We start from the raw sequence: 18,795 nt of genomic DNA, 5'->3' as shown, positions 1-18,795 counted from the left end.
ATTTTTCACCAATTTTTCTACTTAAAGATCTTTTTTACTTTATTACCATCGATCTCTGACTAAACACTCAAATAACAAGTACAAGTTGTTGTTTAAAAAAAATTGTATTGACACGTTAACTTAAAAGATCTATCTTCAACATTGGATCAATTTGTTTCTTGAACGAAAGAACTTAAGATTCTTGAAAGAAAAAATGTCAAAAACCCCTTGATAAAATTTCATATATTTGAACAAATGTTGATTAATATCCTAACCACAACAAAAATTGCTTATTTTGGTATGTTTGGTATTACAAAAAGTTAAATGACATTTAAATATCGAAAAGGGTTAAGAAATTATGGCCCAAAATTCAATTCATTAAACTTTGTCAAGTGAAATACAAAAATGGATTACACCAAAACAAAAAGAACACCATGAATACTTCTCTTCTTCTTCTTCTTCTTCTTCTTCTTCTTCTTCTTCACATCTTCCAATCTTCATATCCTTGGGCCATGTCACCATCTTTGACACATTCACACATACTCTTATATATCTATATATATTTATATATCTCTACTATTTTTGAAATTTGCATCTTCAAAGATTTCACTTAACACAAGTTGGCTGCATACACATTGAAAACAACCCCCATCTCTTGCTGTTCTGCATAAGAAAACAAACTCAAGTTAATTAAACGTTAAATTCTTATATTTTATTACTTTAATCTTGGATTCACCTCCCAAGATCAAGAAAGAAAATACCAATAAAAACTATTACTTATCTTTGAAGAATATTTTCTTTAAAGAAATTTAATGTGAATGAGATTTGACTTATTGGTTATTGCTCTTCTGCATTACAAGACAAAATCAAGTTTTTAAAACCAAAAAACTCCTATTTCTTTAATCTTTGACCCAACTCCCTAAAATAAAGATATAAAATACCCATAATTATTACATTTTCTTTGTAATATATAAACATCTATTTTCTTTAAATCTTTGATCCTCAAAAAATTTATATATCAATGAGATTTGATTGATTATTGGTGAAGAACAGAAGAAGAGTGTTGACTTTAAGCATGGTTTGACTATGGGGTCCACAGGTCATGTAAAAAGTGCACAAAAGTGAATTACGTGAATTGCGGAGATTCAAAAAGTGTCAGATAACCCGTGAACAGTAATGGAAAGTAAGAAGAAACAATATACCCTCCTCGGCGGCGCACGGAGGAGCTCCGGCGAGATCTTGTACAAGTCCTCATCAACAGCCTTTGGATGAACTTTACCACTAACATTGACATCCTTCCTCGGTTGCTCCGGTGCAAGATCTTCTTTCTCGCTGTAGTCGTAAACATAATCGTAATCACAAACCACCCACGGTTCCTTCTTCTTTTGCTTCACCGGCGCTTTCCTCTGTAACACCACAAAAGGAAAAACCACAATTCAGAATCAATTTAATCAACAGAATGTGAAATACAATTAGGCATAAGGCTTTACCCGACGTCGAGGAACGACAATCATGGCTGGAGTGACGACATTGTTCTCATACAGATCTCCGGCGACGTACAGATCGCGATCTTGAGGGTAGCCATAGCCATAACCGATGTATCCAGTTTGTCGAGCTGATTCGAAACATTGAGTAAAAGGAAGATGATTGTTGCAATCCCAGCTCCCAAACGCCGGAATATGATTTCCCGTGAATTCCTGCAAAACACAACACCATTGTTGAAATTTCTGTAAAGGAACATCAATCAACTATCAACTACAAGTTATGGTGGATTGATGGAGGAATTGGAAATGAAAGTAAAGGAGGCGAGTGAGGTGTAGTAACTTACATCCATGGTTTCTATTATGGTGAAAAGTGGAGTGGGGGGTGTCTTTTCCTTTATACCCCAAAGAGAAATAAGAGTTAAAGAGATGGAATTGTTAAATTCAAGAAATAATGCTTCGATGATTTGTACTTTGTGTATTGAAATGTGTATGTTTGGCTGGATTTGGGTTTAGGTGTGATGTGTGGTGTGTATTTTTGGTAAAGGGTATAAACGTAAACTACCATTAATAAGGATGCAGAAGCTATTTATGCAGGGAATGGATATCCAGGGAGTGTGTGAAATAGGGGCATGGTGTAAGAATCCAAAGGTCAAAAACATTCCCATCTAGACAAAAATTAGTTTGGACCAAAAAAAATTATAAAAAAAAAACAAAGTTTATCAAATTTGAGGAGTTTATTGAAATTGTTTAAAAAATTAAAAAAACATAAATTTTGATCAATTTGAGTTGGAGTATATTGAAATTGGCTATTTGGTTAGCTTTTAAATGCGATTCTTTCAACAAATCGTTATTTTCGATATAAAATAAAAATATAATCAAATTTTGTGATTTTATAACCTACAAATGACAATATATCAGACTCGTTTGAAATCTTAAGTTGTTTTTCTCTAATTTAAAATGATTGAAACTATAATAGTTTGGATTAGTTGAAACTATAATAGTTTGGATTAGTTCGACTCCGTTTTTTTTTTTGGATCGGTATGAGTCGTACATGATGAATAAGCTCACACTCAATATAACTGCTGATGAACATACTAATAAATTACTATTTGATACAATATTAAAGTTTGATAACAATCAGTTGATACGTTTTATGATAAATGTAACATAATATCAAAAATATTTTTATTATTATAATAATATCATCTAAATAACATAATACTTTCATAATATCAAAACTGATTAGTAAGAACAAGTTATTCAATATGTTATATAATATCACAGGTTGTATGCTCTCTTCCTAAAACAAGGCGGCCTAGTTTGTGATTTTTGGTTTTCTACATGATGGAATTTCTTATGGCGTAGTTGTATTAGAGGTGGTATGAAAACTATGCAATTTGATAATCTTATAGATATTCTGAATCCGGTTGTGTTGACCCCCAGTTTCAGATAAATGGAACTGGGACTTAGATTCTTCTGGTATGTTTTTCGTCAAATCTGTCAGGAGTCATATTGATGCTTCGAGACTTCCAATGGGAAGTGTTACTACGAGATGGAATATTCATGTTCCTATCAAGGCCAACATCTTTTTGTGGCGGGTTTTGATGAAAATGATTACCCGAAAGATGTCGCGCACTTATTTCGTAATTGTCTTTTGGTCCAGCAAGTATGGAGAAGGGTCGAAATGTGGTTAAACTTGTCGATTCCTATTATTTTTGAGATTTCAAGTTTGCTTGTTTGGATTGATGCGTCCCCAGGTACTAGCCGAGATAGTTTGATTTTGCAATCGGTGGTTATGATGATGATTTGGGTAAATGGAAACAATTTATTTTTGACAATATTAAGTTTTTTTTTCGTTCTTTTTTTGTAGGAATCCTAAGGCTAGCACTAATGTGGTTGTTTAATCCAATGTTGCCTTAACTTTGTATTTTTGTTAGCTCCTAGCTAGCCATTTTTTGAGTTTTATAAAATATTGATGTTGTTCAAAAGGAAAATGTTGTTTTAAATGTTATAACATTAGTATAAGTTATTACGAGTAAGAGTGTATTTTAAAACTTACAAAGAAACTTTACGAGTTTATCAATAAATTGTCTAAAATTTTTTTATCTTATAAGCTATTAAAAAAAAAAAAATACATGACAATAAATTTAAAAAATAAACTAGCAGACCAAAGATAACTTTAACCTTATCTAATTCATTTTTTCAGTTAAATTTTTGCTTGTTAAAGATGCCATATAGTACAAATCAACCAATTTGTATATAAGTAGTTCACAACTTTCATTTCTATGATTCAGCAAAATATTTTTATATTTTCAAAAATTATAGATATAATCAAACGCTATTATTTTATCTAAATTTTTTTTTTTGAACAGCCAAATTTTTATCTAAATATTTTAAACATTAGTCTTTACTGATTTTTAAATTGTTTCTGTTACTACTTTGTAGTAAAAGCAAGGACACTTGTAAATTTATGAGAATGGTTGTTTGAGTGAAAAAATAACCTTGTACTTGAAGATGTCAATAAATTAAATCTTTTTAATTAGTGTGATAGGATGGGGAAACTGAAAAAGGTGGGGGAGCATTTATGTAAGCGAAGGTGACAAATCAATAAATTAAATTCCAAGCAAAAACATAGACCACAACATCATCCACAGGCTTTTTCTTCATTTTCTGCTTCATCACTCTTTATCATAAATTTTTACCCAGTCTTTTGATAAATCAGTTAAGACAAAACATATTTTTTTAGCTTCAGTGTTTGTTTGATATTTCCTTGTAAATAAGCTGGTATATGTGTTCCGAAAAATAACTTTAGCCCATTTAATATGAAAGACATTTTATACAAATCGTATAAAATGGATGAATCTAAAATATGGTATGGTGGTTTTAAATGTAAATATTGTAAATTCTTATGAAATTCATGGTAATAGAATATTAAATTAAAGATGCCATACTATCGATGGTTGTTCCGTCATGATGTTTGACGGTGAGGAAGTGAAAAAGAAATGAAAATGGTGTTAACGACGATAGGAGGGACAAAAACGTTCATCCAAACAAATCTATGAAGTCTTCGAGAAAGGGAAAAGGATCATAGAAAATGTAAGATATACGTAGATTCCGGCTCTAGTAAAAAATGAGGATATCAAAGTTAAATCTGCATAATTACTTCCATTTTTTATTTAACAATAATTTTTTCGTTGATTATAAGTATGAATGTCGAGGGCATTGAAGGGCATCAAGTGAGTGTTCCAACGCAACAATTGATAGTGAAGTGAACAAATGACATAAATGCCTTTAAGTTTTCACAAAAATATCGGTTTTACCCGTAGACGTCTTTTAGGTCCAGTAAAGATGAATGTTTTGTTTAATTTGTTCATTTATACTCTTTTAGCCGGTTTCCAGGTAACCTACCGATTACCTAATGTCAGTAAAGCCCTTGAGTTTAAAAAATATTCGGATTTACTCTTAAGTTTTAAAAAATGTTCGCACACCTTTGGGGATATTATCCCAATTGATGAGATATGTCCAGTTTGCCGCAAGACATATTTGGACACCTTTGGGGAACATGCGGTTCATTGTAGAGAACTTCCTAGTTTCAAGTACAGACATGATGTGGTTAGGGATGTTCTCTTTGATGCTTGTCGGCGTGTTGGTAATTCTGAGAAGAAAGAAGCGCCAGTGAACTTTTTGACGGACCCAAAGGATGGAAGATCCACACTTACACCGACTGACATTTTGGTCTTTGGATGGGTAGGAAGAAAGCATGCGTGTGTGGGTCTTACTGGGGTCTCTCCTCTCGTCGGTTTGAGGAGCGGGGGTTTCACAGCAGGGCATGTCTCTTTGAAAGTCGTTACGTGCAAAGTGCAAAAGCACGATAATGCATGTATAGAAAATCAACATGTGTTTGTACCTTTTTGCATTTGATACATTTGGTTTCTCGCACCAAAGGCGGTGGAGCTCATCAACAGAGTCCAACGGGCCATGCATTCTAATGTCATATCTCCTAGATCCATAGATGTTGTTTTCAAAAGAATTAGTTTTGCTATCCAGAAAGGGCTAGCGGCGCAGCTTGTTGTCCGTTTGCCTTCCATCGATATGTATTCAACTATATTATTCACAATGAAAAATCAATATTTTACAATATATATATATATATATATATATATATATATATATATATATATATATTATTCTTATTATTATATATGTTTAATACGTTTTTAAATGTATAAAAATATTTTTATAGATTTAAAAATATATTTACTTCTATTTAGTAATTATATACATCTGAAAGCCAATGTACGCCTTTAAAAACGTATTTATATATTAAAAATATATTTATTTGTATTTAGTAGGTATAAATATATATTTATTTTGTATAAAAATATATTGTATACATATACATATAAAAATATCTATTTATAAGATTTATATTGTATAAAAGATATAATTATATGTATTTGTACATATTACTAATTATAAATATTTATTTATTTCATATATATATATATATATATATATATATATATATATATATATATAGAGAGAGAGAGAGAGAGAGAGAGAGCTAGGTTCAAATGTGGATGAACATCTATTGTGTGGACGTGTGGACAGTGCTATTCTGTGAGAATGACAAATAAAATATGTTGTTTAATAATATGAATACGTTCAATCTTACATAACTATTGTTATTATCACACATTCTCACTAATTAAATCGTCTATAAAGTTATTATAGACTTTTTATTATTATTCTCATTCTGTCAGAATGTTGTCGGAATGTTTATTGAGTCGTATTCTGTCAGAATGATAATGAGTGAAAAACGATTTGTGAGAACAAAAATGAATAAGAATTAGTCAGAATGAATGTAAATTACGATATTTTTGAAAGATTGAACGTATTCGCATTACTAAACAATGTATTCTCTTAGTAATTCTCATAGAATCGCACTGTCCACACGTCCACACAATAATTGTCCATCCACATTATAACCTAGCCCTATATATATATATATATATATATATATATATATATATATATATATATATATATATATATATATATATATACATAATTATATGGCAAAATACATATAAACGAAACATTTTTTTTTAATTTTTTTGGTGATTCGTCAACCAAAACAAAAAAAAAGGTTTTTGGTGTTTGCTTACTAAGTATAAATATGTATTTGCTTCATATTTATATGTATACAGTAGTTTTTATACAAAATAAATATATATTTATATATATTAAATACAATTAAATACAAAAAATATACCTATTAAATACAAATAAAAATATATTTACACATTTAAAAACATATTTATACATTTAAAAATATTTTTATTTGTATTTAATAGATAAAAATATGTATTTATTTTGTATAAAAACTATCGTATGCATATAAATATGAAATAAATACAGATTTATACTTAGTAATATGTACAAATACATATGATTATATCTTTTATACAATATAAACCTTATAAATATGTATTTTTATATTTATATGTATACAATATATTTTTATATGAAATAAATATATAATTATACCTACTATATACAAATAAATACATTTTTTAACATATAAATACGTTTTTAAATGAATACATAGGCTTTCAAACGTATGTATAAAATATTTTTATACATTTAAAAATGTATGTATAAAATATTTTTATACATTTAAAAATGTATTAAAAATTTATAATAATAATAATAATAATAATAATAATAATAATATTAATCAAAACAACAATCAAAGTAAGGGTAAATCCGAACATTTTTTAAAACTTAGGGGTAAATCCAAACATTTTTGAAAACTCAAGGGTTTTACTGACATTAGGTTACCGGTAGGTTACCTAGAAACTAGCTAAAATGGTATAAATGAACAAATTAGACAAAGCATTCGACTTTATTGGACCTAAAACACGTCCAAGGGTAAAAACGATATTTTTGTGAAAACTTAAGGACTTTTATGTCATTTGCGCGGAAAGACAAGGCATTAGTCAAGACCAAATACCTATAAGTGTGTGGATATGTCGATGAGAGAGTGTAGTGGCTGAGAAATCTCTTTAACCTTATATTAGTGTCGGTCACGATGTCGAACCAGTGGAAATCAGTTAAGCGTAGTATTTCCAACACAAAACCTATATATATATATATATATATATATATATATATATATATATATATATATATATATATATATATAGACACATACACACACACACACAATCATTACATGATAAGGTTACATTCAAATGGTACTATCTCTACAACAAACACATAATACAAACTATTTTATGTTATCTTCTAATCTTCGGTTTAAATTTCCCCTCAATCTTAACTGCAACAAGGTTTAGATTGTATATCAGACGGTCAAACATGTTGCGAGTTGCTGGCTTAGTAAACTCGTCTGCTACCTGATCATTAGAAGATATAAATCGAACATCAAAAGCACCATAGCTACCCATTCTCTAACGAAATGAAAATCTATGTCTATGTGTTTAGTTCGAGCATGAAATATCATATTAGTTGTAACTAAGTGGCTCCCAAGTTATCACACCATAATACCGACGGTCAAGGCTAACACACTCCTAACTCCTTGAGAATAGATCGTATCCATATAGTTGCATATGTACCATTAGCCAAAGCTTTATATCCAACCTTTGTGCTTGATTGAGACACAAAGTTGATTACGTGAACTCCATGAAATTGGATTTGGTTCTAGAAACACTGCAAACCCACCAGTAGATTTGCGATTATCCAAACATCCTGCCCACTCTGCATCTGTGAATATATTTAACAATCTAGAGTTGAATTTTCTGATGTGAATCCATGTAGTTATCGTGCCTTAGTATATCTCAAAATGCATTTGGCTGCTTCCTAATGGATATCAGTGGGTCTTGAAAGATATTGGCAAACCTTGTTGACTACAAAGGAGATATATGGTCGTATTAGTGTAACATATTGTAAACCACCAACCATGTTTTTGTATCTGAAGGCATCATCATCACTGAGATTTTTTCCATAATCACGAGCAAGTTTATTTGTGACTAACATAGGAGTTGAAGCGCTCTTACAATTCTCCGTGTGGACACGACGAAGGAGATCAGAAGCATATTTATGTTGTAACAAGGTTATTCCCCCTAAATTGTGAGTGGCTTCAATTCCCAATAAGGAGTTCAACCTTCCATGATCCTTGATTGGGAAATAAATAGACATGTTGCGAGCATGATAGCGTTCCACTGGACTGTCTAAAATAGTCTATGGTTGTCATCTATACTCTACTAGATGACATCATATTGAAAGTCAACGCCTCTCATCATCTATTTCATCTTTCATCTCTCATAATCTATATCATCTTTCATCTTTCATCATCTACATCATCTTTCATCTACCCATGTTTACCCAATATATTTATAGGTATAAAAATACATATACAGTTTGAATCAAGTAAAACATGTATAAATTGTTCATATAGCATAGATATCAGGAACACAGATAATAAGCACATATAGCATGTATTCATAGTAAATACTTCATATCTATGTGTAATATGAAAGTAACTATGCACTCACTTGTTAAAGTGACAGTTCGAAATTCGGACAACGCTTCGCTTCTAGAACCTGTCTTTTCCTTTGACGTAACCTAGTATCATTATCACTAAATCTTAGTCTAATATTAATTGAGACTAATTATTAGTCTAGAATCATCATTAATTCAAAGTCTACTTCAAGATCTATCAAGTAAGGATCATCCAGGCAGGACAATTAGGAGGCAGGATCATTTCAACGTATAGATTTTCTGAAATCCAACAACCAAGCCAACGTAACCATTCTAGACACCTCTTCCGTAAGTAGATTAATCAGTATAACATCTTGGAATCGCTGATAAATCTTGTTTATAGGTTCATAATAACGATAATGAACTTAAACATAAGTTATACTTAAAGTACGGTAAGCGTGTGACAACCCGAAACTTTTCCCGTTTCCGTTTCGCGATTTCCGTTAATAAAATTTCGAATTCGTTAACTTTTCCGTCAAACTTTTTGGTTTAGAAAATAATCTAGTTATATTTAATTAAATTATTTACGAGTCAGAACCAAAATCGTGCGGAAACCCGAATATCTCGAAAAATCAAACATTCCCGGTCTAAGTGAGGTTACGACCGTAAACTCGTTTACGGTCAGTAACGAGTGGACCCCCCCATCACCGACCACCTCACCCCTATAAATATGATACCTCCACCTTCATTAGAACATTTTTGGCCAAAAACTCTCTCATTCTCTCTCTAAGAACCTTAACCGTAAACACTCAAAACGCCTTCAAATTTCGGAAATCATCGAGAAAACCACGTTTGGGTCGCTTTGGAACGTCTCAGGGCACTCATCTCTTCGAAATCAGCATCCAGCTCTAGTGTTCTTGAGTTTACGGCCAGCCTTCAGAAACCGTAAACTCTGTTCTTGAGTTTACGGTCCAAGCCTTCAAGAACCGTAAACTCTGTTCTTGAGTTTATGGTCCAAGCCTTCAAGAACCGTAAACTCACCGAGTCTTCAGAAACCGTAAACTCCAGCTTACGACCATAAACCCCAGTTTACGACCGTAAACACCTTTTGGTGGTGCTTTTGGCTGAAAACTCACCCTCTTTGATTCGATCAAGTCCCGGATTTCGTTAGGTGTCACGTGCAACAACTCAAGGATCTTCATTTCAGTCAACGATTTCACGCAACAACTGTGAGTTCGTACCCCTACATTTTTCCATATTTTCAATGTTTTCAGAGGGGGAATACAAGCTAAACATAAATGTTTTCAAAACTTATGCAAATCTCATACTTTAACCCTTTTGTACTGTGTTGAGCATAAGGGACGTTTTCACAAAAATTTGCATAGTTTTCCGGACACGCTATTCACTATACATGCAAACTATAATCGGTATAGTTTGGGATTTTCTAAACATAATGAGTACAGAAACTTTCACTACTAAACATATGCACTAAGACAGAAGTAGTTTACAGTTACATCACCACTTTATCATGGTTTTTCATAACTGTAATTATCATTATATACGGTATACATACGGATTTTCACTACGATAGAACGCTACTACACTACATGTAAACTAGATTGTACGATACTCTGAGGCGCTACTTCACTACTATACCCTTAGGTGTACAGGGATAAATCCTACCATAGTATAACCAGAGTCTCCTGGAGGGAGAGCGTGAGATTTGTGAATAGATCTATTCGGGACTGACAATCCCACATCTGGACTGCTAGCTACAGTTAGGCGGGCACGCCTGAGATGTACAAATGTCATTTAACTCGACGCATGAAGAACGTTGGAAAGGTCTCTAGTCATATCAAGCATGGTTATACGACTCACAATATGTATAAATCACCTTTAGTTTACAACTTAACACTCTTCAACAGTTCTATTTTTGCTAAATAGAACTGATACACACTACATATACTGGCTAAAGCCAGGGTTTTCAAACAGAGCCGATTAGGCAATGGTTTCACATACAAAATACTTACACTTCATGATTAGTTTTAGCTAGTCACGTGAGGTAGTATTTTCGCATATCACTACAGTTTTCAGTAACGAACATTCATGGTTTTATACGAAATCGAAAACGCTACCTTTTCACTAAAGAAAATATCGGATTTTCTTGGAAACATACAGATATTCATGGTTTATTACAGAACTGATAACACTACATTTTCACTAAGGAAAATATCGGATTTTCTTGAAACTATACAAATATTTTCCGAACTCATCAACGATTTTCACTACAAACCACCGCTTATGAACTCACCAGCTTTATGCTGATACTCTTTTAAACTGCTTGTATTCTCAGGAAATCAGTAGACAGGTACTTGCTGGATTTTCGAGGAACGGGAGCAATAAGAGTTTTAAGTTTATACTATACAAAGCTATTGAATGTAATTCAAACAACGTTTCAAACTGATGTAAACATTTTTATTTTAGTATGCACTGTACTGGTTGTGTTGCTATGATTGCTATTATTCATTGGTTGTGATGCTACACATGACGTCCTCCGCCCCGAAACGTTTCCGCCATCGGTTTCGGAGTGTGACAGATTGGTATCAGAGCCCTTGTTTATAGCGAACTAGTATACCGAACCTTATGTGGTATACACAACTATAAACACTAAGGGGCCTAAGTGCTCTACGCTAAAAGTATACTTTCAAAATATAAAGTATTTTTATAAAAGTATACGAGCATGCATACATAACAAAATTCGTGTCGTTAGTAGAACAGAACAAAAGTATTTGGATGCTGGAACACTGCGGTTAAACCTGGGCAGTTATGTAATCATGTCTAGGGTGAATATAGCCTGATCAACTATATTCAGTCGAGACATGACCAACATGTGTTTGGGAGTGACTGTGGTGCTACAGCAGGCCTAAAACTTACCAAAATTATCTCACATAAAATACTATAGGAGTATTTTCGCTAGAACCAAACTCAGTATACAGATTCACTCTAAGTGTTGCTACCTCTCCTTCCTTAAGCGATAACTTACTTGTATTAGTAACCTTTCTTGCTTATCGCTTGGTAGAACACTTGTTTATCAGGATGAGATATATTTTGTTTCATATATCTTGAGGACTTACCATCCTCTTCTTCCTGATTGTTTCTAGAAGAAGATGCCTCCTCGACCAAGACCCATCAGAAGGAACGACGACACTCCACCACCACCACCACCCCCTCAGTTCGACCCTGTCATGTTCCAGGCAGCAGTTACAGCCGCCGTGACTGCAGCAATGGCACAAGTGAACGCTGGTGGGACTGGAGGTGGAACCGACCCCCAGAGACAAGATGGAAGTCAGGGACATCAAAAAGAGTGTTCCTACAAGGACTTCATGACTGCGAAACCCAAGTCCTTCGACGAAAATGGAGGTGTCATCGCCCTGACTCGATGGTTCGAGAAAATCGAATCCATCTTCGAAATTTGCGTTTGTTCTGAAGCAAACAAGGTGAAGTTTGCCGCCTGCACCTTCACCGACAGAGCCTTGACCTGGTGGAATGGTCGAGTCAAAACCCTAACCCTGCCGGTGGCTAATGCCATGGGTTGGGAGAGACTGAAGGAGCTCATGCTCACGGAGTACTGCCCAAGGGGCGAAGTGCAAAAGTTGGAGCACGAACTCTGGAACTTGAAGATGAAGGGTTCCGACATCGCTGCCTACACCGCGAGATTTTGTGATCTGGCTCTCCTCTGTCCAGGAATGGTCACCTCGAGGAGCAAGAAAATCGAGAGGTACATTTGGGGACTGACACAACCAACAAAAGGAAATGTCTTGGCTGTGAGGCCGACCACATTTGAAAGCGCCAAGGATCTGGCACAGACTCTGATCGATCATGGAATCGATCTGGATGAAGTGGCAGCTGTCTCTGAACCACAAAAGGAAAGCGGTGGGAAGAAGAAGAAGTTTGGTAACAAACGAAAGGGACAGTCTTCGCAGGAGCCCTCCAAGAAACAACAAATAGTGGCAGTTCATGCTATTACCGCTCCTGCTACTGCTCCCACTGCTGTTCCAACCACCCAATCCCCTACCGGTGGTTATGCTGGAAAACTACCTCTGTGCAACAAGTGTAACTTCCATCATCACGGACCCTGCCGTGAGCTGAGTTGCAACAACTGTGGAAGGAAGGGACACGCAGTTCGATACTGCAAGACACCGGCTCAACCAACCAACCAGGCACCGGGAGCGGGCGCTGGTCAAACTTGTTATGGATGTGGAGAGACTGGGCACTTCAGGAGAAACTGCCCCAAGGCAACAACTGGTGGCAATACAGGAAGAGTTCTGGTGATGGGCCAGGAGGAAGCAGTTGCTGATCCTACCGTTGTTACGGGTGCGTTCCTCCTTGACAACTCTTATGCATGCATTCTCTTCGATTCTGGTGCGGAGAGGAGTTTTGTTAGTCATACATTCAAACAACTAATCAAATGTAAATCCCAACCTCTAACTGAAACATCTACCGTCGAGATGGCTAACGGAAAGAAGGAGAGCACTAACGATATGTTCATAGGCTGTACTCTTACTCTAGACAATTATTTGTTTCCCATCGACCTTATGCATGTGTCCATCAAGAGCTTCGATGTCATTATCGGCATGGATTGATTGAGTCCCAATCATGCTGATATTCTTTGCTTCGAGAAGGCTATCTGTCTCAATCTTCCCTCTGGCGAAGCTCTCATGATTTACGGAGATAAGCCTAGCTCGAACCTCCGCATCATTTCATGCATCAAAGCTCGGAAGTATCTGCGAAAGGAGTGCCATGCGTTCCTAGCTCATGTTGTCGACAAAACGCAAAAAGTTAGAGACCTCGAGAGCATCCCCGAAGTCTGTAACTTTCCTGACGTTTTCCCCGAAGATCTCCTAGGAATCCCTCCCGAACGCCAAGTCGAGTTTCGTATCGACTTGATCCCCGGAGCTACTCCTGTAGCTAAGTCTCCTTACCGTTTAGCGCCAACGGAAATGCAAGAATTATCCAGTCAGCTCAATGAGCTGATCAACAAAGGATTCATAAGGCCAAGTTCCTCACCCTGGGGAGCTCCGATCTTATTTGTGAAAAAGAAAGATGGATCCTTTCGGATGTGCATTGACTACCGAGAGCTGAATAAGCTTACCATCAAGAACCGATATCCCTTACCCAGAATCGACGATCTCTTTGACCAACTTCAGGGAGCCAGTTATTTCTCAAAGATAGATCTAAGATTAGGGTACCATCAGTTGCGAGTTCATGAAGACGATGTGCCCAAAACAACATTCCGAACTCGCTATGGACACTACGAGTTTGTAGTAATGCCCTTTGGTCTAACCAACGCACCGGCAGTATTCATGGACCTGATGAATCGGGTGTGCCGCCTTTTCTTAGACAAGTTTGTGATTGTGTTCATCGACGATATACTTGTCTATTCGCGGAGTGAGAATGAACATAAACAGCACTTAAAGGCAGGTGTTGGAAACATTAAGGGTAGAAAAGCTATACGCGAAATTTTCGAAGTGCGAATTCTGGATCAGGAAGGTGAATTTCCTTGGACACGTAATTAGCAAGGAAGGAATACACGTGGACCCTTCCAAGATCAAGTCGATTGAGAACTGGTCTGTACCGAAGACACCCACAGAAATCCGGCAATTCTTGGGTCTTGCGGGCTATTATCGCAGATTCATACAGAACTTCTCCAGAATCGCTAAGCCCTTAACTACCTTGACGCAAAAAGGGGTAACCTTTAATTGGGGAGTCAAGCAAGACACTGCGTTTCAAACATTGAAGCAGGCCCTATGCAGCGCACCTATCTTGTCCCTGCCCGAAGGTACAGAAGACTTCGTTGTCTACTGTGATGCATCCAATCAGGGCCTAGGCTGTGTGCTCATGCAACGAGGAAAGGTTATCGCCTACGCCTTGAGACAGTTGAAAACACACGAGGTCAATTACACAACCCATGATTTGGAGTTGGGAGCAGTGGTCTTTGCGTTAAAGATCTGGAGACACTATCTCTATGGAACCAAGTGCACTATTTTCGCCGACCATAAGAGCTTGCAGCACATCCTTGATCAGAAGGAGTTAAACATGAGACATCGACGATGGGTCGAGTTACTCAGTGACTACGAGTGCGAAATTCGCTATCATCCCAGCAAGGCCAATGTGGTAGCAGATGCCCTCAGTCGAAAGGAGTATTCAGGGCGTAAGGTGAAGGCACTAACAATAACCATCCATTCCTATCTATCCGCGCAAATCATGGAGGCTCAGCTGGAAGCCTTAAAACCAGAGAACATGTCGGGTGAAGCCTTGAGGGGAATGGAAAAGAATCTGGAGATCAAGGGAGACGGAGTCTATTATTTCATGAACCGAATCTAGACCCCACGGTATGGTGGTTACAGAGACGTTGTCATGAATGAGGCTCACAAGACGAAATACTCCGTTCACCCAGGTTCGGATAAGATGTACTTGGATCTCAAACAGCTCTATTGGTGGCCAAACATGAAAGCAGAGATCGCTACCTTCGTGGGCAAGTGCCTGACTTGCGCCAAGGTGAAGGTCGAATATCAGAAGCCCTCAGGTCTACTTCAACAGCCGGAAATACCTGAGTGGAAGTGGGAAAGGATAACCATGGATTTTATCACCAAGTTACCCAGATCTCCGAGTGGGCACGATGCCATCTGGGTAATTGTCGATCGATTGACGAAGTCCGCCCACTTCCTGCCAATCAAAGAAAGCTTCAAAATGGAGAGACTCACACGGATCTACCTTCAAGAGATAGTTCGTCTTCATGGTGTACCTGCATCCATTATCTCCGATCGAGATAGCAGGTTTACATCGAGGTTCTGGCAGTCACTACAGAAAGCTCTTGGAACTAAATTGGACATGAGCACGGCTTATCATCCGCAAAATGATGGACAGAGTGAGAGAACAATTCAGACATTGGAAGACATGTTGAGAGCCTGCGTCATCGATTTCGGCGCGTCATGGGACACTCATATTCCTTTGGTTGAATTTTCCTACAACAACAGCTACCATACCAGCATCAAGGCTGCGCTGTTTGAATCCCTCTATGGCCGTAAGTGCAGATCCCCTCTGTGCTGGGCTGAGGTGGGTGACACGCAGCTAGTCAGGGGTCAAGCCCCCGACAGTACTCTCACTGGTCCTGAGATCATCCGAGAAACAACTGAGAAAATTATACAAATCCGAGAACGACTGAAAGCCTCACGAGATAGACAAAAGAGCTATGCCAATAAGAGACGAAAACCCTTGGAGTTCCAGGTTGGTGACCGCGTCCTTCTGAAGGTCTCACCCTAGAAAGGCATGATACGTTTTGGGAAGCGTGGAAAGCTAAACCCAAGGTACATTGTGTTGGATAAGGTGTCTAAGTCCATAACAATATTTGAGATGTACTTGACCCGACCCGGCATGGTCCATTTGGGTTGCACTTCACCCGAGCAATTTGTTTGGATAATCTTTTGAGAATAGTATGTTCATGCTTTATTAATATATTATAGGTTATAATATATTAATATTAAATCATATTATTTAATTAGTATTGGTCATAAATTAATTTAGAATTAATTTGGTGATAAAAAGGTGACTAATTAAATATGGGCTCTTGTATTTTATGTAGTGTGGGCTAATACTCATTTGGAATGGGCTTGGCATGCATGGGAATCCATGGATAGTCCATGGAGCTTTTAACCCATGGATCCTTGGAAAGGAAGAGTCATGGGTATTAGGGTTTACATGGATGTAACCCTAATCCTCCACACTATATAAAGGAGCTTATGATGCTTGAAATGACACTAGTTGTGTGTGAACAAGAGTGGTGGCCTAATTTCTAGAGCACATATATTATTCTCTCAAGGTTCCAAGGTTTGTGGTGATTTGTGATTCCACTTGAGGCATTCACACTATTGGTGCTAGGCTCTCAAACTCCAAGCAATCAATCACTATCAAAAGGTATGTCATTCTTCTAGTATATTATGATTCTAGTTTGCATGCTATGCTAGTTAGGATGAAAACCTTGGAAATTCTTATTTGCATGTATTTTAGAGAAAACATAGATCCAAGGTTATTAGGGTTGCATGTACACCTTAGGAGTGTTAGAATGCTCAAAACCCAACAGTGGTATCAGAGCCTAGGCTTGTTTTCTTGAATACTTGATGCAAATAGCTGAAAAATGTCGAAAAACTGCATTCTGCACAGCTGACTCGCCAAGTCCCTCATGGAACTCGCCGAGTTCATGCATATATTCAACCAACTCGCCGAGTCAGTTCATGCACTCGACGAGTTGGCAGGCCTGAGTGCAGATTTTTGAGATTTTGTGCTGGAATTGGTCTGGAATCATTACCTTAAACTGTTTTGGACTTGTAAAACCTATTTTTGATGTGGTAATGATTGTGGTGAACCAATTTCAAAGTTATAATCAAAGTTTCAAGTTTATATATGTTTATATGATTCTTGAAAGTTGTTGATTATGAATGTTCATGAACTTATGAGTTTTGGTAGATCATAGGAATTATGTGCAAATTGTTTGATAGTATAGTTCTTGATCTTTATGACATTGAATGGACTCCATAACTTGTCCTCAAGTTATGGAATTCCAAAAGTTTTTTTTAAAAGAAGTTGTAAGTTACACTTTTGAAGAGTTTTTGACATAAATGGTTTTATGGACTCCATAACTTGTCCTCAAGTTATGGATGTCCAAGAGTCTCTTCATTAAAAGTTTCTTTAAGCCTTAATTAAAACTCATAAGTTATGAATATCCAAAAGTTTTTTGAATTGTTCAAAACTTGCCCTCAAGTTTTGGAATTTGTAAAGTCGCACACAAACTTTAATTCCATACCCTAGAGTTTTAAAAGTTAAAATTCAACCCTTATACTATTTATAACATTAATGGTTAATTATTATATATATGTATAAGATTAAGTCGTTTTACCGTTAGTTGGCCTCATTCACGAAATCGGTCTATAAGGGGGGTATAAGGTTGTTGCCTATAAAATGACAACTTAATGGGTGTCCACTCTCACCCACCGCTTCCTTGATCGGTGGAGGGTCGTTCGCCGAACGGGTAGGACAATGACTTTAATTCTCATTAAAAGTATAAGGATTATTATAAAGTAACTAAATATTTTTATGATTCCCAATCTTAGTTACTTTAGGAAAATGTGAATTTGGTGCTAACCCATGAAATTCACACTTTATACCTTACCAAGTCGTTGGTGGAGCGTGTGTGGTTAACCGACACACTAACTTGGACTAGTAAGGATCACGAAGGGTGACTTAATGTTTATCATAGATCGGTGGAGTGTGTGTGGTTAACCGGCACATTGATTAGGTGATAATATTAAGGGTACCAAGTGAATTTGCATGGTTATTCACACCTTGTTTTGTGATCCTCGGCATCCCAGTCACAAAACCTGAAGGGCACAATCGAGATTGAAACATGCCATTGAAAGTTCAATGAATCTCAAAAGATCTAGGAGTTTCAAATCCAATTAAAACCTAATAATTTATTTCGTTTTTCATGGTGGAAATTGGTGAATCGTCATTCACCTACCTTCAAATATTTTATAGCTTGGATTACGGCATCCCTCTTCCAAGTTATAAAATATTGTGATGGGTCCTAGCCTTAATATTTCATATTGGGTGTTATATTAAGGACTTAAAATTAACTAACTTGAATATCTCCCATTGTAGATGGCTGGTTTAGACAACTGTGATCTTCCCAAATCTCATGGAAATCATACTTCTCTACCTCCACCTCCTCCAATTATTCTCCCTGACCCACAAGCTCGAAGACTTGAAAAATTCA

General features: G+C 36.2%; 1 protein-coding gene across 2 annotated transcripts; it reads right to left on the bottom strand.

Moving 5' to 3' along the window:
* Positions 1-315: 315 nt before the first annotated feature.
* Positions 316-1,796, bottom strand: LOC145115906 (uncharacterized). 2 transcript variants are annotated; one of them, XM_079052264.1, is made up of 3 exons: positions 1,470-1,796; positions 1,182-1,385; positions 316-637 (listed from the first exon to the last, which is right to left on the bottom strand). In XM_079052264.1, the coding sequence occupies exons 1-3, from the start codon at positions 1,491-1,493 to the stop codon at positions 590-592; spliced, it is 276 nt and encodes a 91-aa protein (XP_078908390.1). In that variant the 5' UTR covers positions 1,494-1,796; the 3' UTR covers positions 316-589. The 2 variants fall into 2 exon arrangements, with proteins under 2 accessions (XP_078908390.1, XP_078908389.1); XM_079052263.1 differs by having other exon boundaries at positions 316-642; positions 1,470-1,783.
* Between the last annotated feature and the right edge of the window lie 16,999 nt (positions 1,797-18,795).

Source organism: Lactuca virosa, chromosome 5, assembly GCF_052849685.1.
Source record: "Lactuca virosa cultivar CGN04683 chromosome 5, Lactuca_virosa_CGN04683_v6, whole genome shotgun sequence".
Lineage (NCBI taxonomy): Eukaryota > Viridiplantae > Streptophyta > Magnoliopsida > Asterales > Asteraceae > Lactuca > Lactuca virosa.
Note: the sequence above shows the minus strand (reverse complement) of the source record. Positions and strands in the feature narration are given on the sequence as shown.